The sequence below is a fragment of the Manis javanica genome, chromosome 14, assembly GCF_040802235.1.
Source record: "Manis javanica isolate MJ-LG chromosome 14, MJ_LKY, whole genome shotgun sequence".
Lineage (NCBI taxonomy): Eukaryota > Metazoa > Chordata > Mammalia > Pholidota > Manidae > Manis > Manis javanica.
In genome coordinates this window covers 11,500,662-11,528,127 of record NC_133169.1, presented here as the reverse complement: position 1 = coordinate 11,528,127, position 27,466 = coordinate 11,500,662, and the positions used below count along the sequence as shown (strand labels likewise).

The following is a 27,466-nucleotide window of genomic DNA, read 5'->3' as shown; positions in this document are numbered from 1 at the left end:
CATACTTACGAACGGAAAAATTTCCCAGTCGCTAGTATAAATAGCTGGACTTTGTCAAGGGAGCTGCGTCATTTTTACTAGTAAGACAGGTTCATGTCCAGTCTCAAGGCCAGAGTACAGGAAATGCCAGGCACTGGACTGGCGTCTCAAAGGCAGCTTTGAAAGCCACCCACCCACATAACCTGTCTTTAAGCAAACAGTCTTGAGACTCAGCACTTCTTGTTAAATTAACTTGTTTTTGCCAAATATCCAACAAATATCAGCTCAGTCTGTCTCAGGACACTTTACTTAAATACCTATAAAAGGCCTGGCACATAAATATTATTGTTAATGTTCCCATTTACCCTAATACATATGATCCTTATTTTACAGATGATGAAACTAAATGACTTGTATCAGGACACATAACTAAGAGTAGTCTCAGAGCAGGGTTTTAACCCAGTTTTGGTCTGCTTCCAAAGCATGAACTCTACATTCAATCCTGTTGCTGCCACCCACAAAGATCTGATTTTTAGCCCAAATTTCATAGTTCCTGTGGAGAAAGCCCATTTGGATTAGTAAATAAAAGTCAAGGAGGTCTGAGGGTTGGAGGGACTGGGTTCTTTATTTCAAAAAGACACTTGTCAATTTTCAGTATCAAAACAGTTGAGATATTTATTGGTTTCTCTTTCTCCCAATCGGCCCCTGAAGAGACCACACCAAAGGAGAGTACATTTTAAGCCAATAAGCTGCAGGATGCACAACTAACAGACCTCACAGAAACCTCACCCGAGGGGCGTTTGGGCAGGGAAAGAAACTTTAAAAGATTGGCACACTGCCAGCCCATGGACTATAGAGAGCTCTGCCAGGTAGGGTGGCCAGTGTGCCCCAACCCCAAAGAAATGCAAAGTTTCAAAATAACATAAAATTTAAAAACACTTTTGTACATAAGCTATTCAAGATTTTTCCAGCACTGATATGAAGCACGAGATGGCACTTTTAGAGACAGCAGCTTCAAACCTAGAAAAGGGAGATGAGATGAGTTTCATATGGCTAAATCAGTGGCAAAAACATAATTTTCTTTTCAAAGAGGCAAGAGGGCAAAAAGGTGGTCACCTCAACGTAAGGGGTATGTGATCCATTCTGTGAGTAGTTGGAAAGCAAGAAGAGAAACAGGACAAGGATTTGGTCTCAGAGGTTTCACTGTCTTAATTTATTTGGTCACATTTTTAGGAAAAAAAAAAGTTGCCTTGAGATAACTTAAAGCTAAAAACTTGAACAGCACTTATTTTTTTTTTTTTTGGCTAATTCTCCCTAGAATCACCTTTCTCATTTGGCTGATACTTTATAGAGAGCAATGAGATTCCCTCAAATGGAGTCTTCCTCTGGGCTCTGTTTGGCTCTCAGCAAGGCAGGCCCATACCCCTTTCCCTCTTCTATGGAGAGGACAGTATGTATTGAAATGAAAAGTTACCTTCCAAAGATAAGAAAGGATGAGACTGCTGTTTCAGAACTGTGAAATTATTTGGAATGTTTTACAAATGGTCACTGTATCAACAAAAACAAAGGTAATTATAAAACGTGTACATCATGACATGCTTTTAAAGACATTTTGCATTGTGCTCACATTCCCTTCAATGTTGTTCCCAAAGGTGCTCTGCCTCTAGCCCAACTGGACTCTCTGGGGAGAGGCAGAGACGGTTTGGCGAAAAAGACACAGGTCAGAGTAGGAGAGGTGGCAAAGGGAGAAAGCAGCCTTCCAGTTAAAGATCAGCCCTCAGTTTAAAGGTCAGCTTCGGGCGGGCTGGCCTCAAGGCGGAGTCGGGGTCAGAGGGAGGAGCAACGGCAGGGCAGGGCAGGGCAGGACTGGGGTGTTCTACATCTCATTCAGGTCAAGCAGAGTCTGGTCCAGCATCCTTTGTGTACAGAGGTGCTCCTCTTTGGTGCATTTCAGTTTATCTAGTAGGGGTAAAGGAAAAATGTTACAACAAACTGGATGTGAACTTCAAGATCTACTCACTCTGAGAATTGCTCTTGTTGCAGGGAAGCTCAGACTAAAAAAGCAGCTGCCTTCTTAGCCACAGAAATGAGCTATTGCATCACTTGGTTTTGCAGGGCCTCTAGCTTGCTTACTGTGCTTACTGAAGTTGCAGGGGTTGCTGTCCTGCTCGGAGATGGAGTGTGGGGACCTTATCAGTCATTTCCTCTCCCTTCCACACCCAATCAAGGCTTTCAGCCTTCCACCACTGAAGGAGGTGGCCTTAAACATCAGCCATCCACTCTTTTAGGCTGTGCCCATAGGATGTTACCTACTTGAAATTACTCACTAGGCTCTGACCCTGGAAACAAGGATGGGCACATTTCTACCAGGAGAAACATCAGAATCTCAATTTGAAAAGCATACATGAGGATCCTCATGCCCTATCGGCTTTCCTTAAAAAGTAGTAAGGAAAAAAACAATTGGTGCTAAAGAAAAGAACTCCCATCGCTAGCCAAAGAATCTCTAAAGAAAACAATGCCAAAAATACTACCAAATGAAAATGTGCAAGCAAACCCTTGAGATTTTTGCAGAGCAGTTGTTCAGAACTAGCCTGACAGTTACTTACAATTAAACATAAAACCAGGAAAATGAAGCAAGAGGAAAATGTTAGGAAGAAAACCAGTGGCTGAACACCAAGGAGAATCTAATCTGCCCAACTAGCAAACCACTCTGACTGCTCTAGGGAGGTGGGGAGGTAACTCAAATCTCCCAACTTGGAGATGGTGCCGGCAACAACAGGCCTATTATCCCACACCCTCTTCTTCCCCTTCCCTTTTCTCCATTCAGTCAGAAGGCCCATCCCTGGGCCTGCAGATGAAGCAGTTAGAGTATCTTGTCAAGTCAGTCTTTTTATTATTAGAAAACATCCATACAAGGGAACATGTCCTATAGTCAGTGCACAAGTGGAAGAGCAGCAAACAAGGGTGGAAAACAGAAAACTCCCAGGCTTTCTCACTTCATCTCTCAGGCACCTCCCCTTAGCACCCATATTCTCTTGAAAAGGGGCAGAAACACAGCATGAACTGTTCCCACTTGGTAGTGCTGTTAGGAAGTCAACAATATTCTACCTGCCCGAATTAAAGAGGGATTTGCTCAGGGCAAAAGAGAACTTTTTAAAAAGACAATCAGCTTTTGGCTGGGGTCCAGATCAGTGGTGTGAACAGAAAGTTCAGCTTAATGGGCATCATCAGCGAGCCCTGCCCATCAGTCACACAGATCATGCAGCGTTAGCTTCAGCTCATTAGAAAGCAGGCGGTTTCGCTCAAGTTGGCTGTAGAGATGCTCTGCAGCAGCAATGAAGAGGAGAGAAAAAACAGAAGAAAAAGAGGAGGAGAAAGAAAAAGGGAAGGTTAGTAGAGTACCAGAAGTAAAATTTGAGACTTTCAACTAGCTGGTATATGTAACATGCATCTGTAAGGCAGGATGGATGCAAGGAGGATTCAGACAGAGGGCAGTAAGAGTCAGTCTGTTGGTGGAAAGACCAACAGAGGAATAAACTTTTAAAATTCAGACTGACAAGTTGGAAGGACATTTCGTGGGGGAGAAAGATCTCCTGCACAGTATTTATTCCCTAGGTTGAAAAACTGAGACAAGTGAAACAAGGCAAAGGGAAGAAAACAGTTGGCTTATGAAAATTACAACAGTTAGGGTTTGAAAGGAACCTAAGTGAACTGCTGAACAATTTTTCTGCAAAATCATTCATTACAGCATTATGAACATACCTACATCCACCCAATCCTACACTTTCTAATGCTTCCTTTTGTAGGTGTTGGCTGATAAACCCATCACAGCGGTTTAACCAGTCAAAACCCAACTTCTCCTTTTCTAAAAGAACCCCAAACTCATCAAGGTCAACAGTGTCTATTCCCAGGGAAGGTGAAAATACTGGTAGAGGCCAATCAAGACTATCCTACGCTGTTCTTCAGCTTCCCTTGCAGCTAAGGCCATCATGTGACCCAGTTATGGCCAATGAAAGGTAGGGGTAGTTTGCTGGGGGCTTACTGGGAAAACTTCAGCTTTTTTTCATTCCTTGCACATATAAGTGATGACTAGAGTTGTGATTTCAACCCTAAGGGAAAGAGCCAGGGGATTCACAGAAACCCCAGCTCTATCAGGCCACAGTTGCTCAAATACAGATGTTTTATTATGTGGGAAAAATTAATCTCTTAGTTATTTAAACTACTATTAAGCTATTTCTTAAAACCAAAAGGATCCCTGACACAAGTTAAGTGCTCAAATGCCCTGGCTTTATCTGGATTTCCTACTTGGAGACACCTTAAAGAGTGGGTACATGAATCCAAATCCATCTGACCAGCATAGAGTAATGGGTATTTGGGGACCTTCCTCCTAGTCTACTGCAAGGAGAAGCTTCTCAAGTTCACCAACAACTTCCTATGTTTTATAGCCTGTTTCAAAGTGGTCTCAGGACCTATATGAAAAATACTTTTCTGCCTCAAATCAATAGCATCTATGGGCTGACTACTGGTTTTGCTCAGGCACCTTGCCTTCTGGACTGACATTCTCCCTAGTTCCACCTGCAGGCTGGGAGCCAGTATGATTCCAGTAATACTTGCCACTTTATGTACACTATCAAAACAGAAAACACATCAAGATCCTGGGAGGGAATAACCAAAAATAATAGTTGTATGAAGGGGCATAATTAGAGCAAACTTTTAAAACTGCACTTCCCATTAAACCAGTGGTTCTCATGAGTGATAGTGCCCTTCCTCTACTTGAAGAGGGAAATTTGGAAATGTGTGGAGGCAGGTTTTAATGGTCACAATAACCAGAAGGCCTACAGATACAGGCACACCTTGGAAATACTGCAGGTTCAGTTCCAGACCATTACAATAAAGAAATATTGCTATAAAATGACTCAAACGGAACTTTCTGATTTCCCAGTGCATAATTATGTTTACATTATACTGTAGTATACTGAAATCTAAAAAAAACCCTACATACCTAAATTAAAAATACTTTATTGCTAAAAATGCTAACCATCATCCAAGCATATAAGCTTTTCAGGTGATTACATATAAGTAATTACCATAACAAATATAATAATGAAAAGGTTTGAAATATTGCAAGGATTACCAAAATGTGACACACAGACAAGTGGGCAAATGCTCTTGGAAAAATGGTGCCAACAGACTTAGTTGGCACAGGGTTGCCACAAACCTTCAATCTATAGTATCTGCAAAGTGCAATAAAGTGCAGCACAATCAAACGAGGTATGCCTGTATTTATCGGGCAGGAGACAGCAGAAAGTAGGATTGCTCTGTATGTCCCAGAGTTATTCTGGCTTAAATGGTAAAAGTTCACCAATGAGAAACACTATACCAGTAGTGTTCCATGAGCCCTGGAACTGGCTTGTCTTATTCACTGGGGCATCCCTGGCAAATAGCAGGGCTTCAAATTTGTGTTTAACTCTCATTTCTTAAATTTTCTGTGGTGTTATATTACATATAGAGTCCATGAGCAACCTGACTCTTCTGTAACATATCTATCCAAATTACTGTGACTCCTATCTTGGGAAAGAAGGGTGTTGTCAGTATCTTATCCCTCAGAACAGCCTGGTCAATGAGGGTTTTGTTTTACTTAGGGAAGAAACAAGGAGAGACAGACAAGTGGGAGCATTTTATTGCCTGATTAAATCCCAGAATACATAGTTCCCTAAGAATCACATTAAGGCAGAAAAATATGTGTCATCGTTTTCTCACCTTGAACTTAGAAGGTTTCTAACTCTTATCTCTAGTGATTAAATATTCAGGACCACCTGCTCTTAAAAATCCTTGGGTAAAACAACAAATTTGACTGGATCTATACTGTTGGAACTCAACCAAGAATTAGGAGAAGTGCAAGTTGTAGCACTCCAAAATCTTACAACTACAGACTATCTACTGTTAAAAGAACATATGGGATGTGAACAGTGCCCAGGAATGGGTTGTTTTAATTTTTCGGATTTCTCTCAGACTGTTCAAGTACAGTTGGACAATATCCATCATATCATAGACAAATTTTCACCACTGCCTAGGGTGCCTAACTGGTTTTCTTGGCTTCACTGGAGATGGCTGGTAATTATAGATCTGCTTTGTTTATGTAACTGTATTCCTATTATGTTAATATGTGTGCGCAATTTAGTTAGTAGTTTAAAACCTATACATGCTTAAGTTACTCTACAAGAAGATATGTCAAAGAAATAATCAATCCTCCCATGTTTTCTTCTGTCTGCTACCTCTATAGCTTTTCTTCTTCCTTCCTAATTACAACCCTTAAATAGAATTCGTGCCTCATATCAAATTTACCGAGTATCATAATCCCTCCAAGTGGTAAAGATACCTCAAGACAAATGCTGGGCATAGAAGCCACAGGGCATAAATCTGCAAAGAAGTAAAAAGCTAACCTTTTCAAACAATATGGCTTCTCTCTCACTTACCAACTTTACATCTCCCTGTATGGCCCCGGAAGATGACTGGTTAGCCAGAGACAGGTAAGATTCCTCAAGGGAGGAACAACCTAAGACAGGCACAGTCGCAGGGGGGCCATCAGGTGAAAAATTGGGGATCAACAGTGGTGAGGCTTAGAACCTCACACCCCGTTTTGAGAGAAATCTTCTGCATCCGTGGATGTTTTAATGCCCTTGTTTAGCTTGGATTAACACATAGTCTACAGGCACACACCTGATCATCTACATTTGCTCTCTTACAACACTAAACTATGTCTTCTACCTCTTTCTTGCATCTATCTACCACTTTAGCATTTTATTAAAAATAAAAATAATAATAGTAATAAAGGGAAAAATGTGGGATCCACATATAAATCAAGTATAAAAATCAAACAAATATTCATATTTGACCTGTTTATAGTTCATAATGCGTGATCAAAACCAAAAGTTTCTGTGATGACTGCCCTTGTACTGTTCACCAAGTTAAGAACTTGTTCGTTATGCTTCAGAAGATTGGAGACTGACGAGAAATAGGCTTGAGATGGATTAATGATTGTGCATTGAGCATTGACTCCCCTATACAGAATTTTATTGTTGTTAACAACCATTTGATCAATAAATGAGATGCCCTCTCAAAAAAAAAAAAAAAAAGGTCCTTGGCTCCCTGACTGGTCTGATTGGTCAATTTCATCCTCCAACAGGAAAAGGAAGGAGGAAGTGCATAGAGTAAAGGGAACTCTATCACTTTAAGGCCCCAAAGTCTAAGGAATGACATAAAATAAACAGATTTTGATTTTGTTGTTGTTCTTGGGCAGCATCGCTAGATTTTCCTTTTTTAAAACTTCCCCCTAAAGTTAAGGCTGGAAAGTAGTCAAACAATAGCAAGTGAAAAGAAGAGACTTGATGGGACTAATGAGGTAAGGCTACTCAACATAAGAGGCCAGTTCCACGGACCATCAGGTGCCTTGGGGACTAGGCATGTTTTGTTCCTCATCCCAACAATGGTAAAGAGGAAGGGAAGAACGAGCTCTCACACACCAGCCTGTAGTTCTTTCCTAGAAATTAAGAAGAGGGCAAAGAGTGAAGAGGTCACTTTGCTCTGAGATTATCAATGAGGCTGGACCTCATTCTCATGGCTAATCCAGGCTCAGGTAATATAGGATGGCTTCTGCAAGGGTACAGAGCACTAAGTGAAAGTGAATTTAGCATGACACTGTATTTCAAATTTCACTCTGCCACCCTGGCTTGCTGGTCTCTACCCTTGCTTACACCAGTCATACTCACAAGACAGGAACTACCAGAAATGTTAACACCACTTTTCTCATCTCTCTCCAGTATTACTCTTTTCCTTACCAAGACTGTTTCTGTACGAAAGTCAACTCCTGCCCCAAAACATCTAGAATTACATGATCCAATGCAGCAGCCACTAGCTACATGTAGCTAAACAAATTCAGATGAACTGAAAGTAGGTAAATTAGAATTTTAGCTCCTCAGTCACATAGCCACATTCTGAGTATTCATCAGCCATGGGTGGCTAGTGGCTACTGCATTATATATTGCTCTAGTTAACTGCATTGCTCTATGCTACACTTTTATTCCCCCCCCACCCCCAAATCATTCTTCTGGCCCTTTTACTTCCATGGCCTAAACTGCCTATTACTCTTATAGATTCCCAGATCTCTGAACCTCTCCCCTTAAAACTCCAGTTTGTTTTCACCTGGGTACCTGGCATTTTTTCAGACTTAGATTCTTCTGTACTTTCTCCTGCCTCCCCAAAGCAGGACCATGTGACCTCCCTATACCTTTAAAACCACCATTTTCCTAGGCTCAAAACCAGTCACGCTTGACTTTTCCTCCTCACATTTAGTGGTCAAACCCTTCAAAATACACATCTTCGGTGCCACCTCTCCACTACTCTAGCTCAAGACTATTATCTCTGGGAATACTACAGCACCTGAATCTGTTGTTTCCCAAAGTGTGGCACAGGCACTGTCAGTGGCTTGTGAGATTTCAGGCAGTATATATTTATGAGCTTTAAAAAACCTTCTTAGCTATAGCATTTTAATGTGCATTAGAAAACACCAGCACACATGAAACCTTCGATTTCAAATTAGAATTATATAGAGTAAGAATATAATAAATTTGAATATAAGAGTAAATCTGAAAGATACAACGCAGGCAGCATGTGAATATGGCAAAGCCACCACATGGTGTGCAGATGACTGAAATCTGGGAATCCTCGTCTTATGGATGGTGATAATCTGCCCCCCTTACAATAAATTCTTAGCTTAGCGGTACTCAGACTAGAACATATCCCTGCTCAAAATCTCCAGCAGCATCCCCATCCCCTATCTACAAAATGAAAATGAAAACTCGCAGCCTGATTTTGGCACACCCGTCCCCTACTCTATCTGTATCTACCTTTACAGCTACTGTGTCCTTCCCATCTCTGTTGGTGCCTTTAACCCTTCTGCTTTTCTCTGACTCAAATGCTCAATACCCACTATCCCTCAACCAATTTTTGCTTGTCAAAAATCCAATTTTTTGGAACCCAAATTTTAACATGTCTATTAAGTACCCATTACACGCCTCCTCCTGTGATTCCTTTTTAATCATCCCTGACTCCCAAAAGAATCAATCCTCTTCCCCTCTCTGAACTCCCACGTTATTATTTGTGGCACTTATCACACACCATCTTTGGCTTTACATGTATGTTGTCTCTCCTCCTAGATTCTGAGCAACCTGAGACTAGGAATAGTGCCTCCATCTTTGAGGATTTCTGTTCCCACCTGAATTACTTTTGCCTAGACTATACCAGTACGTGTCAGCTGAATAAATAAACTGGTAGCCTCATCTCAAAGGCTGGGTGGCAGGACAAAAAGAAAACTGATCTTGATGAAACCTAGTTTTAGATTAGAGAAAACTTCTCTGCCTGGCTATAACTGTGTAAAAGATAAGCAAGTTCTAAACACATACTCTGCTGAGAAAGTGAAGGACTAAGTGAGTAACACCAAGGTACTTAAACAAGACAACCCCACTGACAGCTACACTATCTGGATTGAACCATCTCTACTGTATAAATTGGAATAGGAGTTTCTAGAATGTTGATATGTAGTTCTATAATATAAACCAGGAACAGTTTTACTAGCACAAAGTTATGATACTTATGTATGTAATAAATCATTCCCACCTTGTGGGTATTAGTTTTTCTAGCAAAAACCATTTTATTACTTGTCTTGTATCCTACTAGCACATACAAGCAGGCAAATGGTAGTAAGCCTCAAATACCTAAGAAAGGTTTAAAGAAAAAAAACATAAAACTTGAAAATTCTATCCATTATGTATCTTTCTATGACTTGGGATGACATACTAAGTCAATTATAATGGCAATATGTGAGTCCACTGGTGTTCTGAGCATTACCATCTGAACCACTGGTAAAAGGCAGAGAATATGTATTGGGAGTCATGTCAATGGTCCCTCAACCTCACTCCATCAAAAGAGGGGAAACTTAAGAGAGGATAGAAAAACTGCAAGTGGAATGACTTACGAACTTGAAAGTAAAGGACTTAGATGATCTCATTCAACTTGAGTGTAAGACTAGAGGCTCCTCTTAAGGAGTCTCTAGTCATCTACCATACTTGCATTGAAATGTCAAGAAAAAATAGACACACACAAAAGTGGCTTTGATTTTGTAAGTCAGAAGAGGGAAAGCCTACAATAGCTGCTCCCCACATCACACCAAGGCTCCTTCTTAGGGACAGCAGCAGCTTTGTCAATGACTCGAAGGCAGAGTGGCATGATGCTTCCAGCAGCTTAACATTTTAATTTGGGGTGGGAGGCGTGGAGAATACATGGTTGCTTTGTGCACCCCCCACACACATCCTAATGCCTTGGAGACCAGCCAGGCCGACCCAAATGGAATCCAGAGCGAGAGTGGGGCGTTGGGCTCCCAGAGGAAAGGGGGCAGATCCAGAATAGAGCAGAAACGGTGGTAGTTATCTGTATGAAAAAGTAAGGAGACTCTAGGTGAGAAGGACTAGCATCAACCTAAACAACGGGGAGAAAGGAAGAGGAGAAAAAGGAACAGGTGGCGGTAGGAATGGTAAGAGCCACACACTACAGTGTGGGTCACTTGGCTTCTTTTCTGTGTTAGTGGGAAAGATACAAAGAAGCAGATTAGCGCCAAGGATCAGGGATCAGGGATCCACAGCAAACAGATGAAAAGTTTCCAACAACTTTTTCTGGTGCTTTTTACTACTTGGCTTGCTCTGGGGCTCAGCTTGATTCCTGAATTTGTATTTCCAATCATGAGTGTTTCCCCTGAATTTTAGCACAGGGCACATATCAAACACACCCAGGCCTTTTGTTATGCAGAGTTAGGGCCCAAGTCACTAGTTGTACAATGACTTGACTCTACCTTCAGCAGCGTCCCTTCTGGGAAAGCTAAATTTGAAACAGAAAAATCATGATGGTTTATTTATGAAGGGACTACGAATAAAAAGTACAATTATATGCAGATTGGCATTTACCACTGATCCAAGATCAAATGCCTCCCCAGCTTTTGCCAACAAGTAACCAGCACCAATGTTTTCAAGATAAGGGCAGAGACTCTAGTTTCCAGAGGACAAAACCAAAGCACACTATGCATGGCCTGTACCCCAGCTACCCACAAGCCAAGACCCAGGCCCACTCTGCTGTCAGATAGTTACATAGAGGTCATGTCATTGAGGGCGTGGTCCAGCTCCTCGCTAATGGCCTTGTACTTCAGTTTCTGGGCATAGAGCTCATCTGGACAGGCACAGGAACCACGGGGAGGAATGAGGGGATAGAGTGAAAGGTATCAGAAGCAGATGAAGAGAGGGAACCATTAGCAATTAAGGAAAATATGACCGTGGGTCTATTACCACAGTTAGGAAACATCAAGACTGGCTGGCAGCCATGATAGGTCATTTTCAGTTCCACTGTCCCCCAGAACCACTCGACTTCTTGACACCTCTATAACTGACTACAGCAAGGGTTGAACTGAGAACCTGGGTGTAGTCATGACTAGAAATTCCTATTATAAAAGGCGCTCAAGAAGATACCACTCCCACCCCTTTTAACCCAATTCCTAGCAGTGATAATGCTTAATTTAATAAAAATAGAAAAGGGAGAAAGTACACGGTAATATTCAGACACTTCTCTACCTACCAAGAGTGACGAGTACTCTTGGCTCTCTGCTCTACAGGCTGCTTCCTCAAACTCTCCCAAAGAAAGAACTACCTGTTACCCACAGCGTCTCAATGAAGCGCACCTCAAAGAGCTCTCAGAGCAAAGTACTTTGCCTTGTGAGGGTGGACACAGTTGTTAAATTGTGGGGACAGGCAGTACTTTGTGAGCCCCTGGAACTAGTGAGGTCTGAGGCACGGCTACTCCACAGCTGTGCCTCTTGGAGGGGTGCCCCCACAACTGAACTGGTGAGCAGGATGGGGTGACACAAGCTCTTGCTGCCTCTCCAAGTATGGTTACCACTTCAACCTGGGGACCAAGATTTAAGACTACCAAACTGGAGAAAAATGTAGTCATTACCAGTCTCCTCCAAGGGAAGAATGTAAATTCCAGATTATTAGGTAGTCTTATTAAAGGGAAAGAGTAAATGTAAAAATCCAGTTCTAGGGTTTGACCCATTTCACCTAGCTGCGGCATGGGACAAGGCATAGGATGAGTGTCACGTCACTATTAACTCCCTGTGGTGTATAGGGAAAGAGGTTAACGGCCAATGGGCAAGGTCTTCCACTGTATTTCACTATTTTAATCCCACTTGCAGGCTCCATACCTTCCAAATCATCAATTGTCTTTTCCAGCTTGGCTACCGATCTCTCAGCAAACTCAGCACGGGTCTCTGCCTAGGGAAAACATGAAACCAGACACAATCAGAGATGAACAAGACAAAGAGAAGGATTCTCCACTTTTTCCACCTTTTCCTCCACACCTTTCAGAACCAAAAGCCAGCTAGCCACTGTAATGCCTTATATACCTCTGAATGTTTTAGGTCCTTCCCTACCATCAGCTCACCTCCTTGAGTTTATCAGTAAGAATCTTTATCTCTTCCTCATATTTGTCTTCTTTTTGAGAGTACTGTAAGAGAAGTAGAATATAAGTTTCAGAGCAGAAATTACACAGACAACATCCCTCCACCCCCTACATTTACTCTTACACTGAATAGCACCTTGGATTTAATGTGCTGAATGGTCCATGAGAAAAAGCAATGCCCGTATCTGGACAATAGGTCCTTAAATCCCCAAATCAATGTCCTTAGAGCCACGGTACCCTCAGATTAGAATTCTCCAGGACCTTTATTTTTAAAGTGGACCTAAGCATCAATCTTACTCAGATAAACCCAGGGAGTATTTTTCCTTCCTCCTACTTAATGATTAGGTGTAGTGACCACCCCCCCATGGCCACATGGCTAAAACAGTTCCACATGATGGTAAAGATAGGCGATCTGTCTTGATTGCTTATTCGGTCTCAAATCTCCTATCTATTTGTTGCCCCCATCTGTTTGCTGGAAAAGTTTTTAGGACCCATTATTACTGCTGTTCTGGAAAGCACTACGAGCATGAGGAGAAAATGAGCCCAAGCACCCGAGACCGTAAGTTGTCTTAACTAAAGCAATCAGAGTACACAGGAATTAGCAGTAAGTCCACAATTTGCCCAGAGGGTAGGTGGGTAGGCAGAAGATGCTTCTCACTGGATTATATAGGGAATGGGTTTTTCCACTGTTTCTTCAAGGGCAGGGCTGGGCCCAGGCCCCAAAGCCTGTCACTTTCACAAACCAGCCCCTACCTTCTCCGCCTGAGCCTCAAGAGACTTGAGGTTGTTGGTGACATTCTTCAGCTCCTCCTCCAGCTCAGAACACTTACTGTGAATATTTTAAATACCGCAGGAGAGGAAAGGGGAAGAAGAGAATAAAAAAAAAAGGGAGAGAGACACACAGACATGAATTGAACCTATACGTAGAGAGAGCTGGAAGGCATCCTGGGGAAAAGAGAAGTTCCCGGGTGACCTGAGCAAGCAGCAACCCTCCTCCCTCTACCATAGAACATGTCAGAAACTGGACCCTCCTGGGCCAGGACTCAGAATGTTTGGGTACTAATAAGGTAAACAGTTGAGAGAAATCACTACCAGAATCAAGTCTTAACTGCTACCTGGGCTGAAGGTGTGAACAGATGACCAACTCAACTAGCCCCCACATCACCAATGGAAGTAGAGACCCTGTGGAGAGGCAGTGAAGCAACTAGGGAAGAAGAGATGAAAGATGCCAAGTGGAAAGAATGGAGCATTCCATGAAGAGATGAGAAAGCACTCAACAAATCAACGAGTGGAGGGGAGGCAGCTGCAAAACAAAAACCAAACCAAACCAAACCAAACCACACATGTAACCTCTCTGTGGGTTTAAGGGTTAGTACCTTTTCTTCAGCAGCACTCAGACACTTCAGGTTCTGGTCCATCAGTCTGATTTGCTCATCCATCTCTCGGCAACGGCTGTTAGTGATAATCACGGGGATCGCACAAGCCAGGTTGTGGGGAGGGTGAAAGGTCAAAAAGGGACACAGCAAGAAAACAAGCAGCAAAACGGAAAAAACCAAAATTCAAAAAAATGGGAAGAAAGCACCACCATGGTCATGATATGTCATGTCTGGGAAAGAGGAATGCAACGGAAGCGCAGATATATATGCATCAGCACTCACTTTGTTATACAAGGCCCAGGAGGTGCCAACAGGAGAGCAGGTCACATCCACCCTTGCTATAAAGTTCCCCAGCAGCTTGGCCAATCTTGTCCCCAGCAGGGACAGATCTGAAGTCAGTACAGCCACTTCAATGGCTCAAGGAGAAACAGACCCCAGGTGAAAGGACCCAGTAGGACCCTCTGGTTAGGGCTTCACCGTGGATTAGCCTGTATTTTCCCTTAATCTGCAAATCCTCCCTACAAGAAATAAGGAAGCCCTTTTTGTTATCTGTCACTATACAAGAGAGTAAGAAAAGCCCAAAGCCATTTCTTAGGGCCTAAAGAACCCCACTTATAAAGAACGCCCACTCTCTAGGCCCTGTTTAACAAGGCGAGAGGAATGCTAGTTTGTTCACAGTAAAGCCCAAGCCAAAGGGGAAGAGACAGAATGGTATGGCAAGATTTGGGGAGCAAGATACTCACGACTCTGCCAGCTCAGCTCGTTCCTCTGTGCGTTCCAAGTCCCCTTCAATGATCACCAACTTCCGAGCCACCTATGGGAGAAGATCCAGGAACAGCTCAGAGAAGCAAAGGAGGAGCCGTTTTCCTCTCGTGGTTCTTTTCAGGAGCCCAATGTCACTGAAGGGAGAGGGCTAAACCAAAGGCGCCGTACCTCTTCATACTTTCTATCTGCCTCTTCTGCAATGTGCTTAGCTTCTTTGAGTTGGATTTCCTGGAGTTCCATCTTTTCTTCATCTTTTAAGGCTCGGTTTTCAATAACCTTCATACCTCTGCCAGAAACAATGAAGACCAATGCAGCATTGACACCCTGAGCAATCTGTCATCAGCGCCACTCCGAGGGACCGAGAATTGTAACTTTTAGAGCCCATTCCTCTCCGCTTGCAATTCAAAAAGAATTCCCAAAGCATCCTCTCTACCTTTGGTTATTTAAAACTTTACCTTGTTAAAAAAAAAAAAATACACTTATTATGTAAGTAAATATTTAAGAGTATAGTCTAAGAACATAAAACAAAAAGTCTCCGCACTTCTAGTTCTGCTTGCTCAGTAATCTCTTACTTCACAATCCTTCTAGAAATGTTACATATACATAAAATGTACAAAGTCTCATTCCCACTTCCCCAGTCCCCAAAGAAACCATATACTACAATGATCTACAACTTGCTAAAACCTGGACGCTATTCTGTCATTGTATACTCATAGCTGTCTTACTCATTTTCCCAGCTGTACTTTAATATATTCCCAATAGGGCACTTTAATTCTGAAAAGCCTTAGTTTGATCCCATGAAAATTGTCACACACCTTTGTTCCAGTTTAGCTCACATGGCAAGGAGCCAATTGGCTATTTTCAACAAAGATGAGCTGTGATTCTTTCAAGGACTGTGGCTTTCAACCCCAGAACACATTAAAACTAGGAATTTTAACAACAGCAATGCCAGCCCCTCTCACAATGGATCCCAGTTGAACAGGGTGGGATCCAGGCATTCTGTATTTTTTAACTCCCCAATGGTCCCCACTCCTTGCCCCCATGATTCTGACAGTGCAGCCAGGGTTGAGAGCACTTCATAAAACACTGATTGATGAACTCCACGTCCAGCGTTTCTGATTCACAGATCTGGGTAGAAGCTGAGAATCTCAATTTCTACCAGGTTGCTAGGTGCTTCTGCGCTAAGACCTCACTTTGAGAACCACTGCTTTAGGGGAACTAATCTCACAAAGAAACAAGTAAGTTGATTCACTAAGTGGAAGCCATCTTGGCAACCTCATTTAAGGATCAGTAGATCAATTTATAGAGAAACACTGGTTACACATGGGTCACAAGGTCCAGGTAACCTTTACTGCCAGTAGAGAGAATACACAGAACAGGAGGAAAGCAGATCCGTAAGACAGGTACTATTTTAAAAACAGGTCTATAAGGAAACCTTCATCAGAGCCATTATGAACTTCTGAAATCCACACTTCACCAGGCCCCTCCACACACCTCTCGCTCTCATCAGCAGCTTTCTCAGCTTCCTCCAGCTTTTGCAGGGCAGTGGCCAGGCGCTCCTGAGCGCGGTCCAGCTCCTCTTCAACCAGCTGGATCCTACGGTTCAAGGAGGCCACCTCAGCCTCAGCCTGCATTTGAATGAAAGAATGGAAAAGGGAAGCAGAGGCATGGTGAAAAGAAGCAGGACTACGACAGTAAGACTGGGGTTGACCACCATGAAGGAAGCCAGACTAGCAGGGTAGAAGCTCAGATACATAAGAGCTAGCTGGTATGACATCATATCCATATAACCATAGGTTAGATACGTAACACAATTATATACATATATGACTATTTAGCTATATGCATATTTGTATATGTATTTATAATCTATGATAGTTTATATACATGATTGTATATATACACTCTTTATACATATATATATTTATGTATTTATGTTTATGTGTGTGCGCGCACACACACACACACCCGTATCTATTATTTTTCTTTTTTCCCCTCCTTTTCCCATCAATGAATTCCCATACGTTCCACAGGAAGAGTGTTTTAAAACTCAGTTCCTTGCCCAGACCAGTGTCAGTTAGTACCACCCTCTTCTGGATTCAGTTCAAATTCCTGAAAAAACAAGGGTCAGAAAAGGAAGCCAATGAAGGGTTCCTTTTGCCTGAGCTCTGGCCTAGAGGTGTGGTTCACTCTTAAGCAATTTTCTTCTAAAATTGGGGGGAAGGGGAGTAACTTGCTGCCCATCGCCCCACCTTTAAAAAATTGACAAGGAGCTTCTTCTGGCTAAAATTATCTGCATTGAGGACATTCCAAAAAAAACACTGGGAGCAGAAGATAACGTTCCTCCATGCCTACCACCACTCCACCACATTTCTGAACTGTGACTCCTATTCCTCTAGTCATTTCCTTAGCATCACCCTCCAGCACAGCTTACGGCAATCCTCTCCCTGGCTTCTACCACACAATGAATAAAGCACAGGCTAGATGGAGTCCAAGTAATCCCACGTCTCCTCCTTGGCAATGGTGTAGGGAGAGAAGACAGCCTACATGTGGATGGATTCTAAGGGCAGAAAAGCCTCCCTCCTATGTCTGTTTTCCCCTCCTCACACCTTTACTGGTGGAAAGAACACTGACAGCCACAACTGTACAAGAATTCAATCTGCTCTGCAAGGTACCCAGTTCAGATGCTTATCCAAGTGCTTGGTTAACGCGATCTCCCTTCTACAGCCCAGACTGTGCTTGAATTCTATTACCCTGATTTCCTCCTGGTAGTCAGGAGTAGGGGAAGCTATAGAAATGATCTGGGCCGCAGCCCCTATGGGGAGGAATGTAGCCCAAAAGACTCTTGTTAAGAATCAGGTTATTTGGCATAAAAATTTCCAAATACAAACATGGGAGGTTCAAAGGACTAGGGGGCTAGGGCTATATCACACGAACCCACAGGAACAGAAAACTGGGAAGTCTACACAAACTAAAATTACTAAGAAACCATCTGTGTCTGTAATGATATTATTCAAAATATCACAAAGGCAAGTCTTCTCTGGTGCTGTCTCTTCCAGGAAAACAAATGTTCCCTAGAACAACACACATTGTACTTCACAAGTTCAAAAGGGCCGACAGGTCAAGATTACAAGAACAGGTCAGGCTATCAGGCAAGAACTATGAAATCCTGCCCTTTTTCAGATGCCTAGAATTTAAAAAGCAAAGAATGGAACCAGATTTGGAAGAAACTCATAAAATCTAAGTCCCCAAACAGCTCACCAGTAGTTACCAAAATGGAATAGAAGATAACAGGCTATGGGGGCGGGGGTGTACAGTTTCCATGACAACAAGCTGGCTCGGGCAGTTTCTCCCACAAACCAGCATTTACAATAGAATTCTTCCCAAGGCTGCAAAGGGCGGAGGAGAAAACACATCTTGGTGGCTTCGCAAGAGCATGTGCACACTGAGCAAGCCTGTATCAAAAGAACCCTTGACAGGAGGTCCAGCAAAAGCTTCAGAGACCCCCCTTGGAGCTGGGAGGGGGGCAGTCCCTGTTCTCTTTTTCCTTCTCCCACAGAGAATCAGTTCTCTTTCCAATTAAACAAAGGCTTGCAGAATCAAGATGTTACTACGTTTAAAACAGTAAGGGAAGACACCTGACTTTTCCTTCAAGAGGGAACCCATGCACAATGCCCGTCCCTTACAGGTCAGTGAGGTTATACCAAGACATTGTGTGGGACTAACTTCTGCAAACCCAAACGGGAAACACACCCTTGGGAAACATTAAACTTTATGCTATTCTAATCATCCTAGGTTTAGCACGTCCAGATGTGGCTTTGATCTTTCAGAGCCTGCCCATCTTTGCCAGGCTTGAAGGATACCTTCCAGTTCTTCTTTCAGGTAACAGGATTCTCCACTGGCCAGGAAGCAAAGATCCCAAGGGAGGAGGTGGGAACACAGAAGCTTTTTGGTTACTTTAGAAGATGGCCAACCAGAGTTTCAGCTCTGAAAAGTTTGGTTTAAATGCTACCATCCTCCAGGCCGGAAACATTTCTCCAAGTAAGCCAATGCCCCTCAAAGCAAGAAACTAACAGGACACTGGCGCTTGAAGGCAGATGATCAGGCCCAAGGATCCCCACGGAGGGGATGAGCCTAAATCTGGCATTCTGCTACTCTGGGGTGTCTCTTTTTGGACAAAAGCCACAGTTGAAATTCAAAGAAAACAAGTAATGGAAAAGTTAGGCTTGAGCCCTGAGAGTAAAGGACTGCTCCAGTTCACTGTGCTCACGAATGTTTCTAACCAGGGAGCTACTGTGTCCTCAGGGACTTTAAATTTCACCAGGGGGAGGAGGCAAGTTGGAAGGAAGGGAGCAGAGCTATCTGCCCCAGGGTAAACAAAGGTGGAGTCTAAACGGAGGCACTCGGAGCAAAGGGCTATTTGCCTCTCCTCTTTGAGTGTGTGCTCTAGCATGAAGGGAAGAGAAATGTAATTAGCAGAAGAGCAAATCTAAACCAAGAAAGGTGATAACAGCCTGTTGCTCAGTCCCCCAGACCCCACAAACAGGAGTCACACAATAGTCAAACATTCTAACCCCCTCCAGAGACTAGGAATTTGGGAATAAGGCCAGAATCAAACCTGGTCAAAGCTCACTTACTCTTTCAATAGTAATCCTAAATTTTTTGGACCTGAAAAAAAAGGGGGGGAAATACCCGGGGAGGTTAGCAGAGGCACTAAAAAACAGATAGCTGTACACTTAAAAAATGGTTAAAACGATAAAATTTACATTACGTGGATTTTTACCAATACCCAACAACAAAAACATAAGGAAAAAGACTGCATTTAAATATTATGTTGCCCTCTGTTTAAGTTTAGTAAGTAGTGCAAAGGAGATTCAAAATTGAGAGTGGATTTGTCAAGGTGCTACATTATAAAAGGGAGGTCTCCAGGCCAAAAGCAGAAAAGGATGGACACCAGAACAACTCCTAGTCTCAGCTTTGATCTCATCCATCTTCCCAACAAAGGGCTGATGTTCACACAAAGCAACCAGAAAAATAATTAAGTGCCAATCGCACTGAGAGCATGCAATACCATCAGGGAGCACTGAGCTCCCAGCTCCAGAGGCAGGAGGAGCCTGTAAAACCCACATTCCAGAATGCCCTAAGAGGATAACAGGTAGCCCAAGAAACACCCCTACTTCCTTCACTTGAGGGGTTCAAAGTTCACCACAGCAGAGAAAGATCAGTCTCTCTCCAGCTGGGGAGTGGAAGATACTGGTTTCATCAGTATTTAACTATCACCCTACTTCCCCATTTGGGGACTTCCTTGCTAGACCTCAACTCTGCGAGCAAATTTAGCAGCCTCTGAGTGAGGGAGCAGCTTAACACCTGAAAGGCACTGGCTCTTGTGTCTGGAGTCATAGGAGTCCCAAAGCAGGGTGGGGGGAAAATATGAGACAAATTTTCCTGCAAGGAAAACTGCCAAATCCTGGGGGGTCGGTCGGGGGAAAAGGGTATCTATCATCCACCCTAGAGCTATTCCTAAACGTTGAGACTAAGACTCTGCCGCTCCATACATGGCTAGTTCACTCAGCCATCTTCTGTCTTCCCCTTTAAGGGGATCTAGGCTCCAGAACAAAGGAGAGGAAAAAATATCACTAGTCATAGTCACCCAGCCAGTCCATCACACTTGCACTGATAATTAAAAGTTACTGGCATAATAGAGAGGAAAATCCCGAGAGAAAAGATGACCAAGGACAACCTCCCAGTATTTCCACACCTATTATAAAAAGAAATGAGTATTCTGACAACCTTTAAATGTTAACGTGAGGGGCGGCTAACCCCTCCCTTTCCCCCTAAATTAAGTCTCAGCCACTTGCAGAGGAGCAGCCAAAAAGAAAGAACGAAAAAAAAAAAAACAGGGAAAGAACAAAAATTCCAAAAAAACCACAAGCGTTCTTTCATTAAACCTTCAAATTCCAGCAACAGTTACTTTCCTCTACGGCCTCAAGATTCTCCAAAACCAAACCTCAACGAAGGGGAGCAGCTCCACCCATCAGACTGCACCCTGGACCTTGGAAAATCTTACGGTTTACTACAACTAGTATCTCTTCTGAACAAAAAGGCAGTTTCAAGACTCGCCATTCATTCCATCAACATGTTATGTTCTGACTTGAACAAATACATATTTACTGAACTAAAAAAACAAAGACACTGGTGGATAACTGGGAAAGTATCGAGTAACATCACTAGACGTCTCTCAGAACTCATTACTTTGTCTCCATCAACCAGAAACGACACAAATCGGCACTCCCATTCGATCGATTCTCCGCCACATACACCATTATCAGCTCTCTTGAAAATGTACTTGACTGGTTCAGCTTGCACTGATCACACTTCAGCAATAAAGACTTGATTCTGGCAAGTTCCTGCCTTCCAGGTCACCATGGGTAGAGCCAGGCAAGTTTTGTTGGCTCCTACATTTGCACTAACAGAGAGTGAAGAAGTACATTCTCTTTCTTTCTCGCTTCATGTCGATTGAGTGTGTGTTTAGCTGTGGCAAGGGCTCCCCCCTAAGAGAAATGGGCCCCAGGCCGGAGGATGAGGCGGTGCTGTGGCCTCAGCCTCCTCCAGGGAGGGCACCGCGCTTCCTCTCGGCCGACTGCTGCCTCATTTCCTGAGCAGGAGGAGGGAGGGGCGGAAAAGCTGCTACCGAGCCAGGCCGGGGGCTTTCCGGCGGTTCCCACCCCCCAAGTCCCCACCCTTGTACGGTAAGCTCGGCTATGCCCCCTCCAGACGAGAGAGGCACCCACCTATTCTTACCCCCCCTGGGCCGGAAACCTCAAAGGGGAGCAAAGTCCCACCCCCCTCGCGGCCCCGCTTCTCAGGGAAATGGGGGAAGGAGAGGCTGCCGAGCCCCTCCCCCGGCCGCGCCCAGCTCCGAGGGATTGAATGAATGAGCTGGGGAAAAAAAGAGGAGGAAAACCACTCCCCAGGCCACAGGATACTCAATTCCTTCAAAGGTCAAGCCTGCACGCCCGAGCACCCAGTTCCCCTCGATCGCTCGACGTCCAACAGAAGCTAAGCCCCACCCATCCTCCGGACTCCAACTTCATCTCTGACTCTGCCGGCTGAGGACCGTGCTCCGTCGCAAAAAAAGAGACCCACTTGGAGTCCCGGCTGCTCCCGCGTCTGCCCCTTCCTCACGCGCCTCGCCCTCTAGGTACCTGTTCCCGGGCCCGCCTTTCTCCCTCCACTTCCCGCTGGAGGCGCTCGGCCCGCTCCTCTGCATCATCGGCCTGCTGCTGCAAAACCTGGATCTTGCGCTTCACCGCCTCGATGGTGGTGATCCCGGCCATTGTGCCCACCCAGCTCCTGCTCGCGCTCGGGCTCCTGCCTCCTCCTCTCGGCGTTGCAGCCACTTCTCACCCCTACTTCCGCCTGCTCGGCCCTGAAATACCGGAACTCGCCCACCCGCCCGGATGTGATGTCACTCCCGCCGTGCCCTCCCACCACCCGGCCGGCGGGAAGGCAATCCACTGGAGGCAGGCGCGCTTCGCGCTGAGTGGGGAGCGGCTTCCGAGTCGCTCCGGCCTTTACCAGCCTGTTAAGGGGGGCGGGATTGGGCAGAGGGAGGGTTACCATGGTAACAGGAAGGTGCGTCAGTGTCTAACCTGAAGCCCGCAATGGTTGGCCTACAAATACTGTGCTGCCCTTACGCTGCCGCAGTTGACCCCTCACACCCCCACTGCTGACCCTCCACCACCTACCCGCGAGGGTACCCTGTATCCTCTTTACAAGACAAACTTCCTACAAGGTTCCACTTCCACCCACCCGACACTGTTTCCCAAACCAGGTGCTAAGAAAAGCCTAGACTCTCTGGGCCTCATCTTCAAAAGAGCCCCACTCTGCAGCCTCCTTCCAAAGTCCTCTAAGGTAGGTTGTCGTCCATCTCCTGAAAGACAACGAAGGGAATTACAGGGATAGGAGAGAAGGGCAGGTTGGCAAAGTTCTCATTCTGTTTGGTATCAGTTTTGAACTTAGGTGTTTCATTTAAAATACTAATCTTCCCTCGTTACTTTTGAGAGTCAGTATTCACAAGCAATTTGCCAAACCAACTAGCCCCTCCAAACCTTAAATGACCTACGACTTGGTAATTCATCATTGCTTACAATTCCTTCTGTAGATGAGAAAAATATCATGCCCCCATTCTATAAGGAAGGAATCCTCTGTTATGGATCAGCGTTACCAGTATGAGTGCATGGAAAAACTACTGTGGAACCTCCACTCTGTGTTAATAACTTTCACCAATTTCACTGCCACTTCTGCTTCCAGCCACCCCAAGGAGCTATTTATGAGTTAGAAACTGCCCCTATGGGCACTGTCATAGAGAAGTTTTAGAAACACAATTGTGAAGAGATTTGAAATTTATATTATCTTTTTTTTTACTTATTGTATTCCTCCCACCTTTCCAGTAAGTAATCATAATAAACCTCTCCTCTGGTGCAGCTCTTCTTTCCCCTAGAGAATTTGGATGTGAAACAGGATTTAGAATTTGGAATCCTACCCCCTGAAAGGATCGGTAGGTCAGACAGGTGCTGCCCTCAGTGCTGGTTTTGAGGACACTTCCTCCAAAGGCTCTTCCCTATCTCCTTTTACATATACTCAGCAGTGAGACTATTCAGAGGAAACAACTCAGACAAGTAGATTTACTTGGTGGAGTGACCTGTACACTGATTTTTCCCCCCCAGGAATTACCAAGGAAGAGTAGAGTTCTGAGCCTCAGGAATCTCAACCCTGATGACCTAAGAACCTCTACAGCTCTCTTTGGAAGTCTGATCAGGACTTTGGAAGCAGAAATGAGACGGTGTCATCTGGGTGCTGATCAGCAGGGGGCACTATTGCACCTCCTTTTGCCGTAGTGAAGGGGAGAAAGACCTGATCTTAGACGTTGAGAGCACCACTGCGTTCCTCAGGCTAGTAAATTTGAACATAATCTTCTCTTGATCCAAGGGAACAGGTGGATTGACTCCTGATAGCCTTTAAAAGTATGATGGATGGGCAGCAAGGGACCCAATGCTATTGCTTTCCTGGTGATCAACAATACAACAAAATATTAACAGGTGTATATATCCATCCTGTCCCATCCTTCCCAAGTCCTCTCCTTAAAAAAAGTATGTGGATGCTGTCCTAACCATGGCACTCTCCTTCCCCCTTGTTTTACACTTCTTGTTTTAATCAGCTTCTGATTTCATCTTGGACTGAAAGGATCCTTAGACATGGTTACACAATGATGTGAATGTTTGTACTGCCACTAACTGTACACTTAAAATGGTTAAAATGGTGAATTTTATATTATGTATTTGTATTGTCACAATAAGAAAAGGGGGAAAAAAGGATCTTAGACAAACTCAGAGATTAAAAAAAAAAAGACGTAGTTTGGACTGAACTTGTCACACCTTTGCCCTTTCCTGTTCAAGCAGTCCTAGCAAATCCTATGCTTTCCAGAAAGTCTTCTCAGATAACCAGAATTCCCTGTGTAAACATGCAGTTATTGACTCCCTCCTCCACCTCTTCCCCTTGTAATTTGCTCTGTTTATTTGTTATTGATCTCAAGGTCAGAAGCTGAGCTATGACCTTCTTTCACATTGGAAAAGCATATTCCCCTTAAAGATGCATATATAATGTTACTGATGACTCTGACCCTTGCTCTCTACTTTAACCCTTGTTGCCTCCTCCTTAATCAGCACTTTTCCCAATTCCTGTAAACATCTCACTTTCCCATAAACTCACTCCCAAACTTTTTCTGTAAAAGGCCACACGGTAAATATTTCTGCCTTTGCGGGTGTAGCAGCTACTCTGTTGTAGAGAGGCCTGGAGACAATAAGTGAACCTGCATGGCGATGTTCCAATAAAACTTTGTACAAAACGAGTCTGTGAAGGATTTACCCCACAGGTGGGAGTTCGCTGACCCCAGCTTTGAGAAAAGAAACCTTTCTTCCTGCTTCCGTCTTAACCTGGCCCAACAGATTTTTGTGCCGTCTGCTCACAATCTTCCTCTTCTCTTTCTTGTTCTCCTATGTGTCTCCGAGGTACTTACTGATTGATTCGGAAAGTTGACAAGGGGAGAGGATATGGATGAGAGTTTTTCTTTTTACCCACACATTACGTATTTAAATGGTTTTTGGTGGATTCTTATAAGATACTGAGTAGACTCTGTCTAGGTGGGGGATGATGATGGTGGTGGTGGTGGCGGTGATGATGTGTGTTGTTTGTATAACAGCTTAAGACAGACAGAAGCCATCCCCGGGAAATTCCTTTATCTTCCCAATGATCTTGATATATTTGCCTACAGTTCCTGTGTCACTCTCCCTCCCAAGATTATAGGTTATATTTGTTTGTTCTTTTTGTTTGCTCCTGGAAACACCTCCTCAGGTCCACATATCAGCTGTTTCAGCCTAAGGACTTTCCCAGAGGGTTGTTACCCGACATCTCGCAAAGCTGCTATTAACCTGACATTGTGCCAATTTTTGAAAACTTCTATCCCCATGCCCATTGAAACCAGAGCTATCTACTCATCTATACCTGGAACCTAGGTTAGGCAGCTCCAGCAGGCCATCAAGCACTTGCCCAAAGCCCTGGGGGTTACCTGTGTTTTTTGCACTTTTCCAAGAAGAGAGAACTAATGGTTTGCAGTGGCCTGCTATGAATGTATATACTACTATGAATATATGTAATGTTGATCTGCTTTGTGTCCCTACCTGACCTTGGGCATGATACACACACACACACACACACACACACACACATATTTTTTCCTATTCAATAGCCCTCACCAATTCCCCAGGCTACTGAAAGTTATGGAAAAGCAAAGAGGAGATCTGAAGCCTAACAGCAAAGAGGTCAAATGTGAGGGTCTGAAAACATTTGTGAACAATCCACTCTGTCTCTCTAGCTATTTTGAAAAACCAAATATGATTTAAAAAAACAGATGCTCCTATTTTCCTTTTAACTCAGTGCTGAAAATTGACTGTATTTCCATTAGTCCTGGCACATTCTTTTGCTGGTGTTAAGATTCCTATGTTACTTTTCTTCCAAAAATCTTTCCTATGTAGTCTCTTATTTATCTTTGTGGTAAACTTCAAGGTTGAAGATGAAGGGAAGTAGGTGATTATGGGATAACATGAAGTACAAAAGGGAACTTCTTTCATTTTCATTGGAAAATTCTGACCTAGAGAAGCTGAGTAATTTGTGAAGATGACAGAGTAAGGTCTGGTGGTAAAACCGTTACCTTCTTATTTCTAGTACAGTCTATCTTTCTAAAATCTTCTCTGCTGCACTATGAGCAATGCTTCCTATGGTATGTCCATGGCATAAGGACAGATGCCCACACTGGCCAAGATAAATAAATCCATACAGGGCCAGGGTCAATGTGACCTCCAGTCCCATTGTGAAATTGGAGCTAGCTTTGCTGGGCAATTGAAAGATGAGAGTTTCCCTATTAATATACATATCTACGTGCCAAGACTTGGACACAAAAGCTAAGAATGTGGCATGGGGGAGGAGGTGGGACAAGTGATAGCATCCTGGACTTGGAGTCCCCTCCCTTTGTCCAGGTCTTGGGAAAGAAAATTACTTTCCTGGGTTGGGGGTGAGACAAAAATGGGACTTCTACATGTCTTTAACAAAGACCTTAGCCATTACAAGGGTATGCTAGCATGTGGTTGTATGCAAAAATGTACATGGGTAACTATGTCTATGTTCTATGCACTTACAAGTCCATGTGTTTTTGGAATTTAGTCATATTATCGTGAAGGTCTACATATGTAGATGAAACCTACCTCCCATCTATCTAATACTCACATCAGCTGCCTTCTTTTCTGCCAGCTCCAGCTTCTCCTGGGCATCCTTCAATGCTTCAGAATACTTGTCCAGCTCATCTTCTGTCCCTTTCAGCTTCTTCTGCATGGCTGCCAGCTCATCTTCCAGCTATAGAAACCCCAAGAGTCACACACAAAACATACATACACAATGGTGCAGGCTCATACTCTGGCTGTTGAGCCCTGATAGACTCCTGAGCCCAGCCTCCATGTTATCATCCCCAGAGAGACATACTGTTTCCCAGTCACTTCAAGCCAACTGCCCCAGGGGCTATGCTATGTATGGCCTTGGCCTGTGACCCTGTTATCTCTGACCTTAACACGGCCAATCCAAATTGGATTTTCATCTAAGATCCTGAGATGGTAGATACCTTAGGTTGTAGATGTCTATGATTCTATTTAAGGGAAAAGAGGTATTGCATGCCATGCTTTCATCTTTTCCTCTAGAAACCAGGTGTTCTTCCAAAACGTGATCCACTCCCACTCAAATCCACCATGGCTCAGAGGGGGCCACAGACTTTCCCCAAGGTCACACACACAGTCTGTCTGAGGCAGATACCCTAGATGTGCTCTGCCCTGTGAGGCTGGGGAAGAAGAGGGGGACCTCCCACCCAAAGAACAAGCTGGCACCAGTGGTCACTGCCTTTCCCATGAAAACTCTCTGCCGTCTCACAGTGTTCCTCACCAGCAGGTGGGAGACACCAAAGCTAGTGCCTACCTGCTTACTTCTTTCTTCTGCCTGCTTTTGCTCAGCTTCAGCTTGCTCTGCACGATCCAGAGCATTCTCCTTGTCCAACTTCAGCATCTGCATCTTTTTCTTGATGGCCTCCATCTTTAGCAGTGGTTGCTGGTAAGCTCACCTATGAACACTGAAAAACTAGAGACTAGGGCAAGAAAGGAGGGGCTGCTGGCTGAGTGACCAGGAGTTCC

General features: G+C 44.0%; 1 protein-coding gene across 10 annotated transcripts; it reads right to left on the bottom strand.

Annotated features, from left to right (window-relative positions):
* Nucleotides 1–585: 585 nt before the first annotated feature.
* On the bottom strand, nt 586–27,466 carry TPM3 (tropomyosin 3). Of its 10 annotated transcripts, none has more exons than XM_037016716.2 (10): nt 27,255–27,466; nt 26,520–26,645; nt 16,173–16,306; nt 14,847–14,964; nt 14,657–14,727; nt 13,291–13,366; nt 12,520–12,582; nt 12,281–12,350; nt 11,175–11,253; nt 586–1,938 (listed from the first exon to the last, which is right to left on the bottom strand). In XM_037016716.2, the coding sequence occupies exons 1-10, from the start codon at nt 27,366–27,368 to the stop codon at nt 1,935–1,937; spliced, it is 855 nt and encodes a 284-aa protein (XP_036872611.1). In that variant the 5' UTR covers nt 27,369–27,466; the 3' UTR covers nt 586–1,934. The 10 variants fall into 10 exon arrangements, with proteins under 10 accessions (XP_036872611.1, XP_036872609.1, XP_036872607.1 ...); XM_037016711.2 differs by lacking the exons at nt 586–1,938; nt 13,291–13,366 and adding exons at nt 10,263–10,464; nt 13,914–13,989; XM_037016713.2 differs by lacking the exon at nt 586–1,938 and adding an exon at nt 10,263–10,464.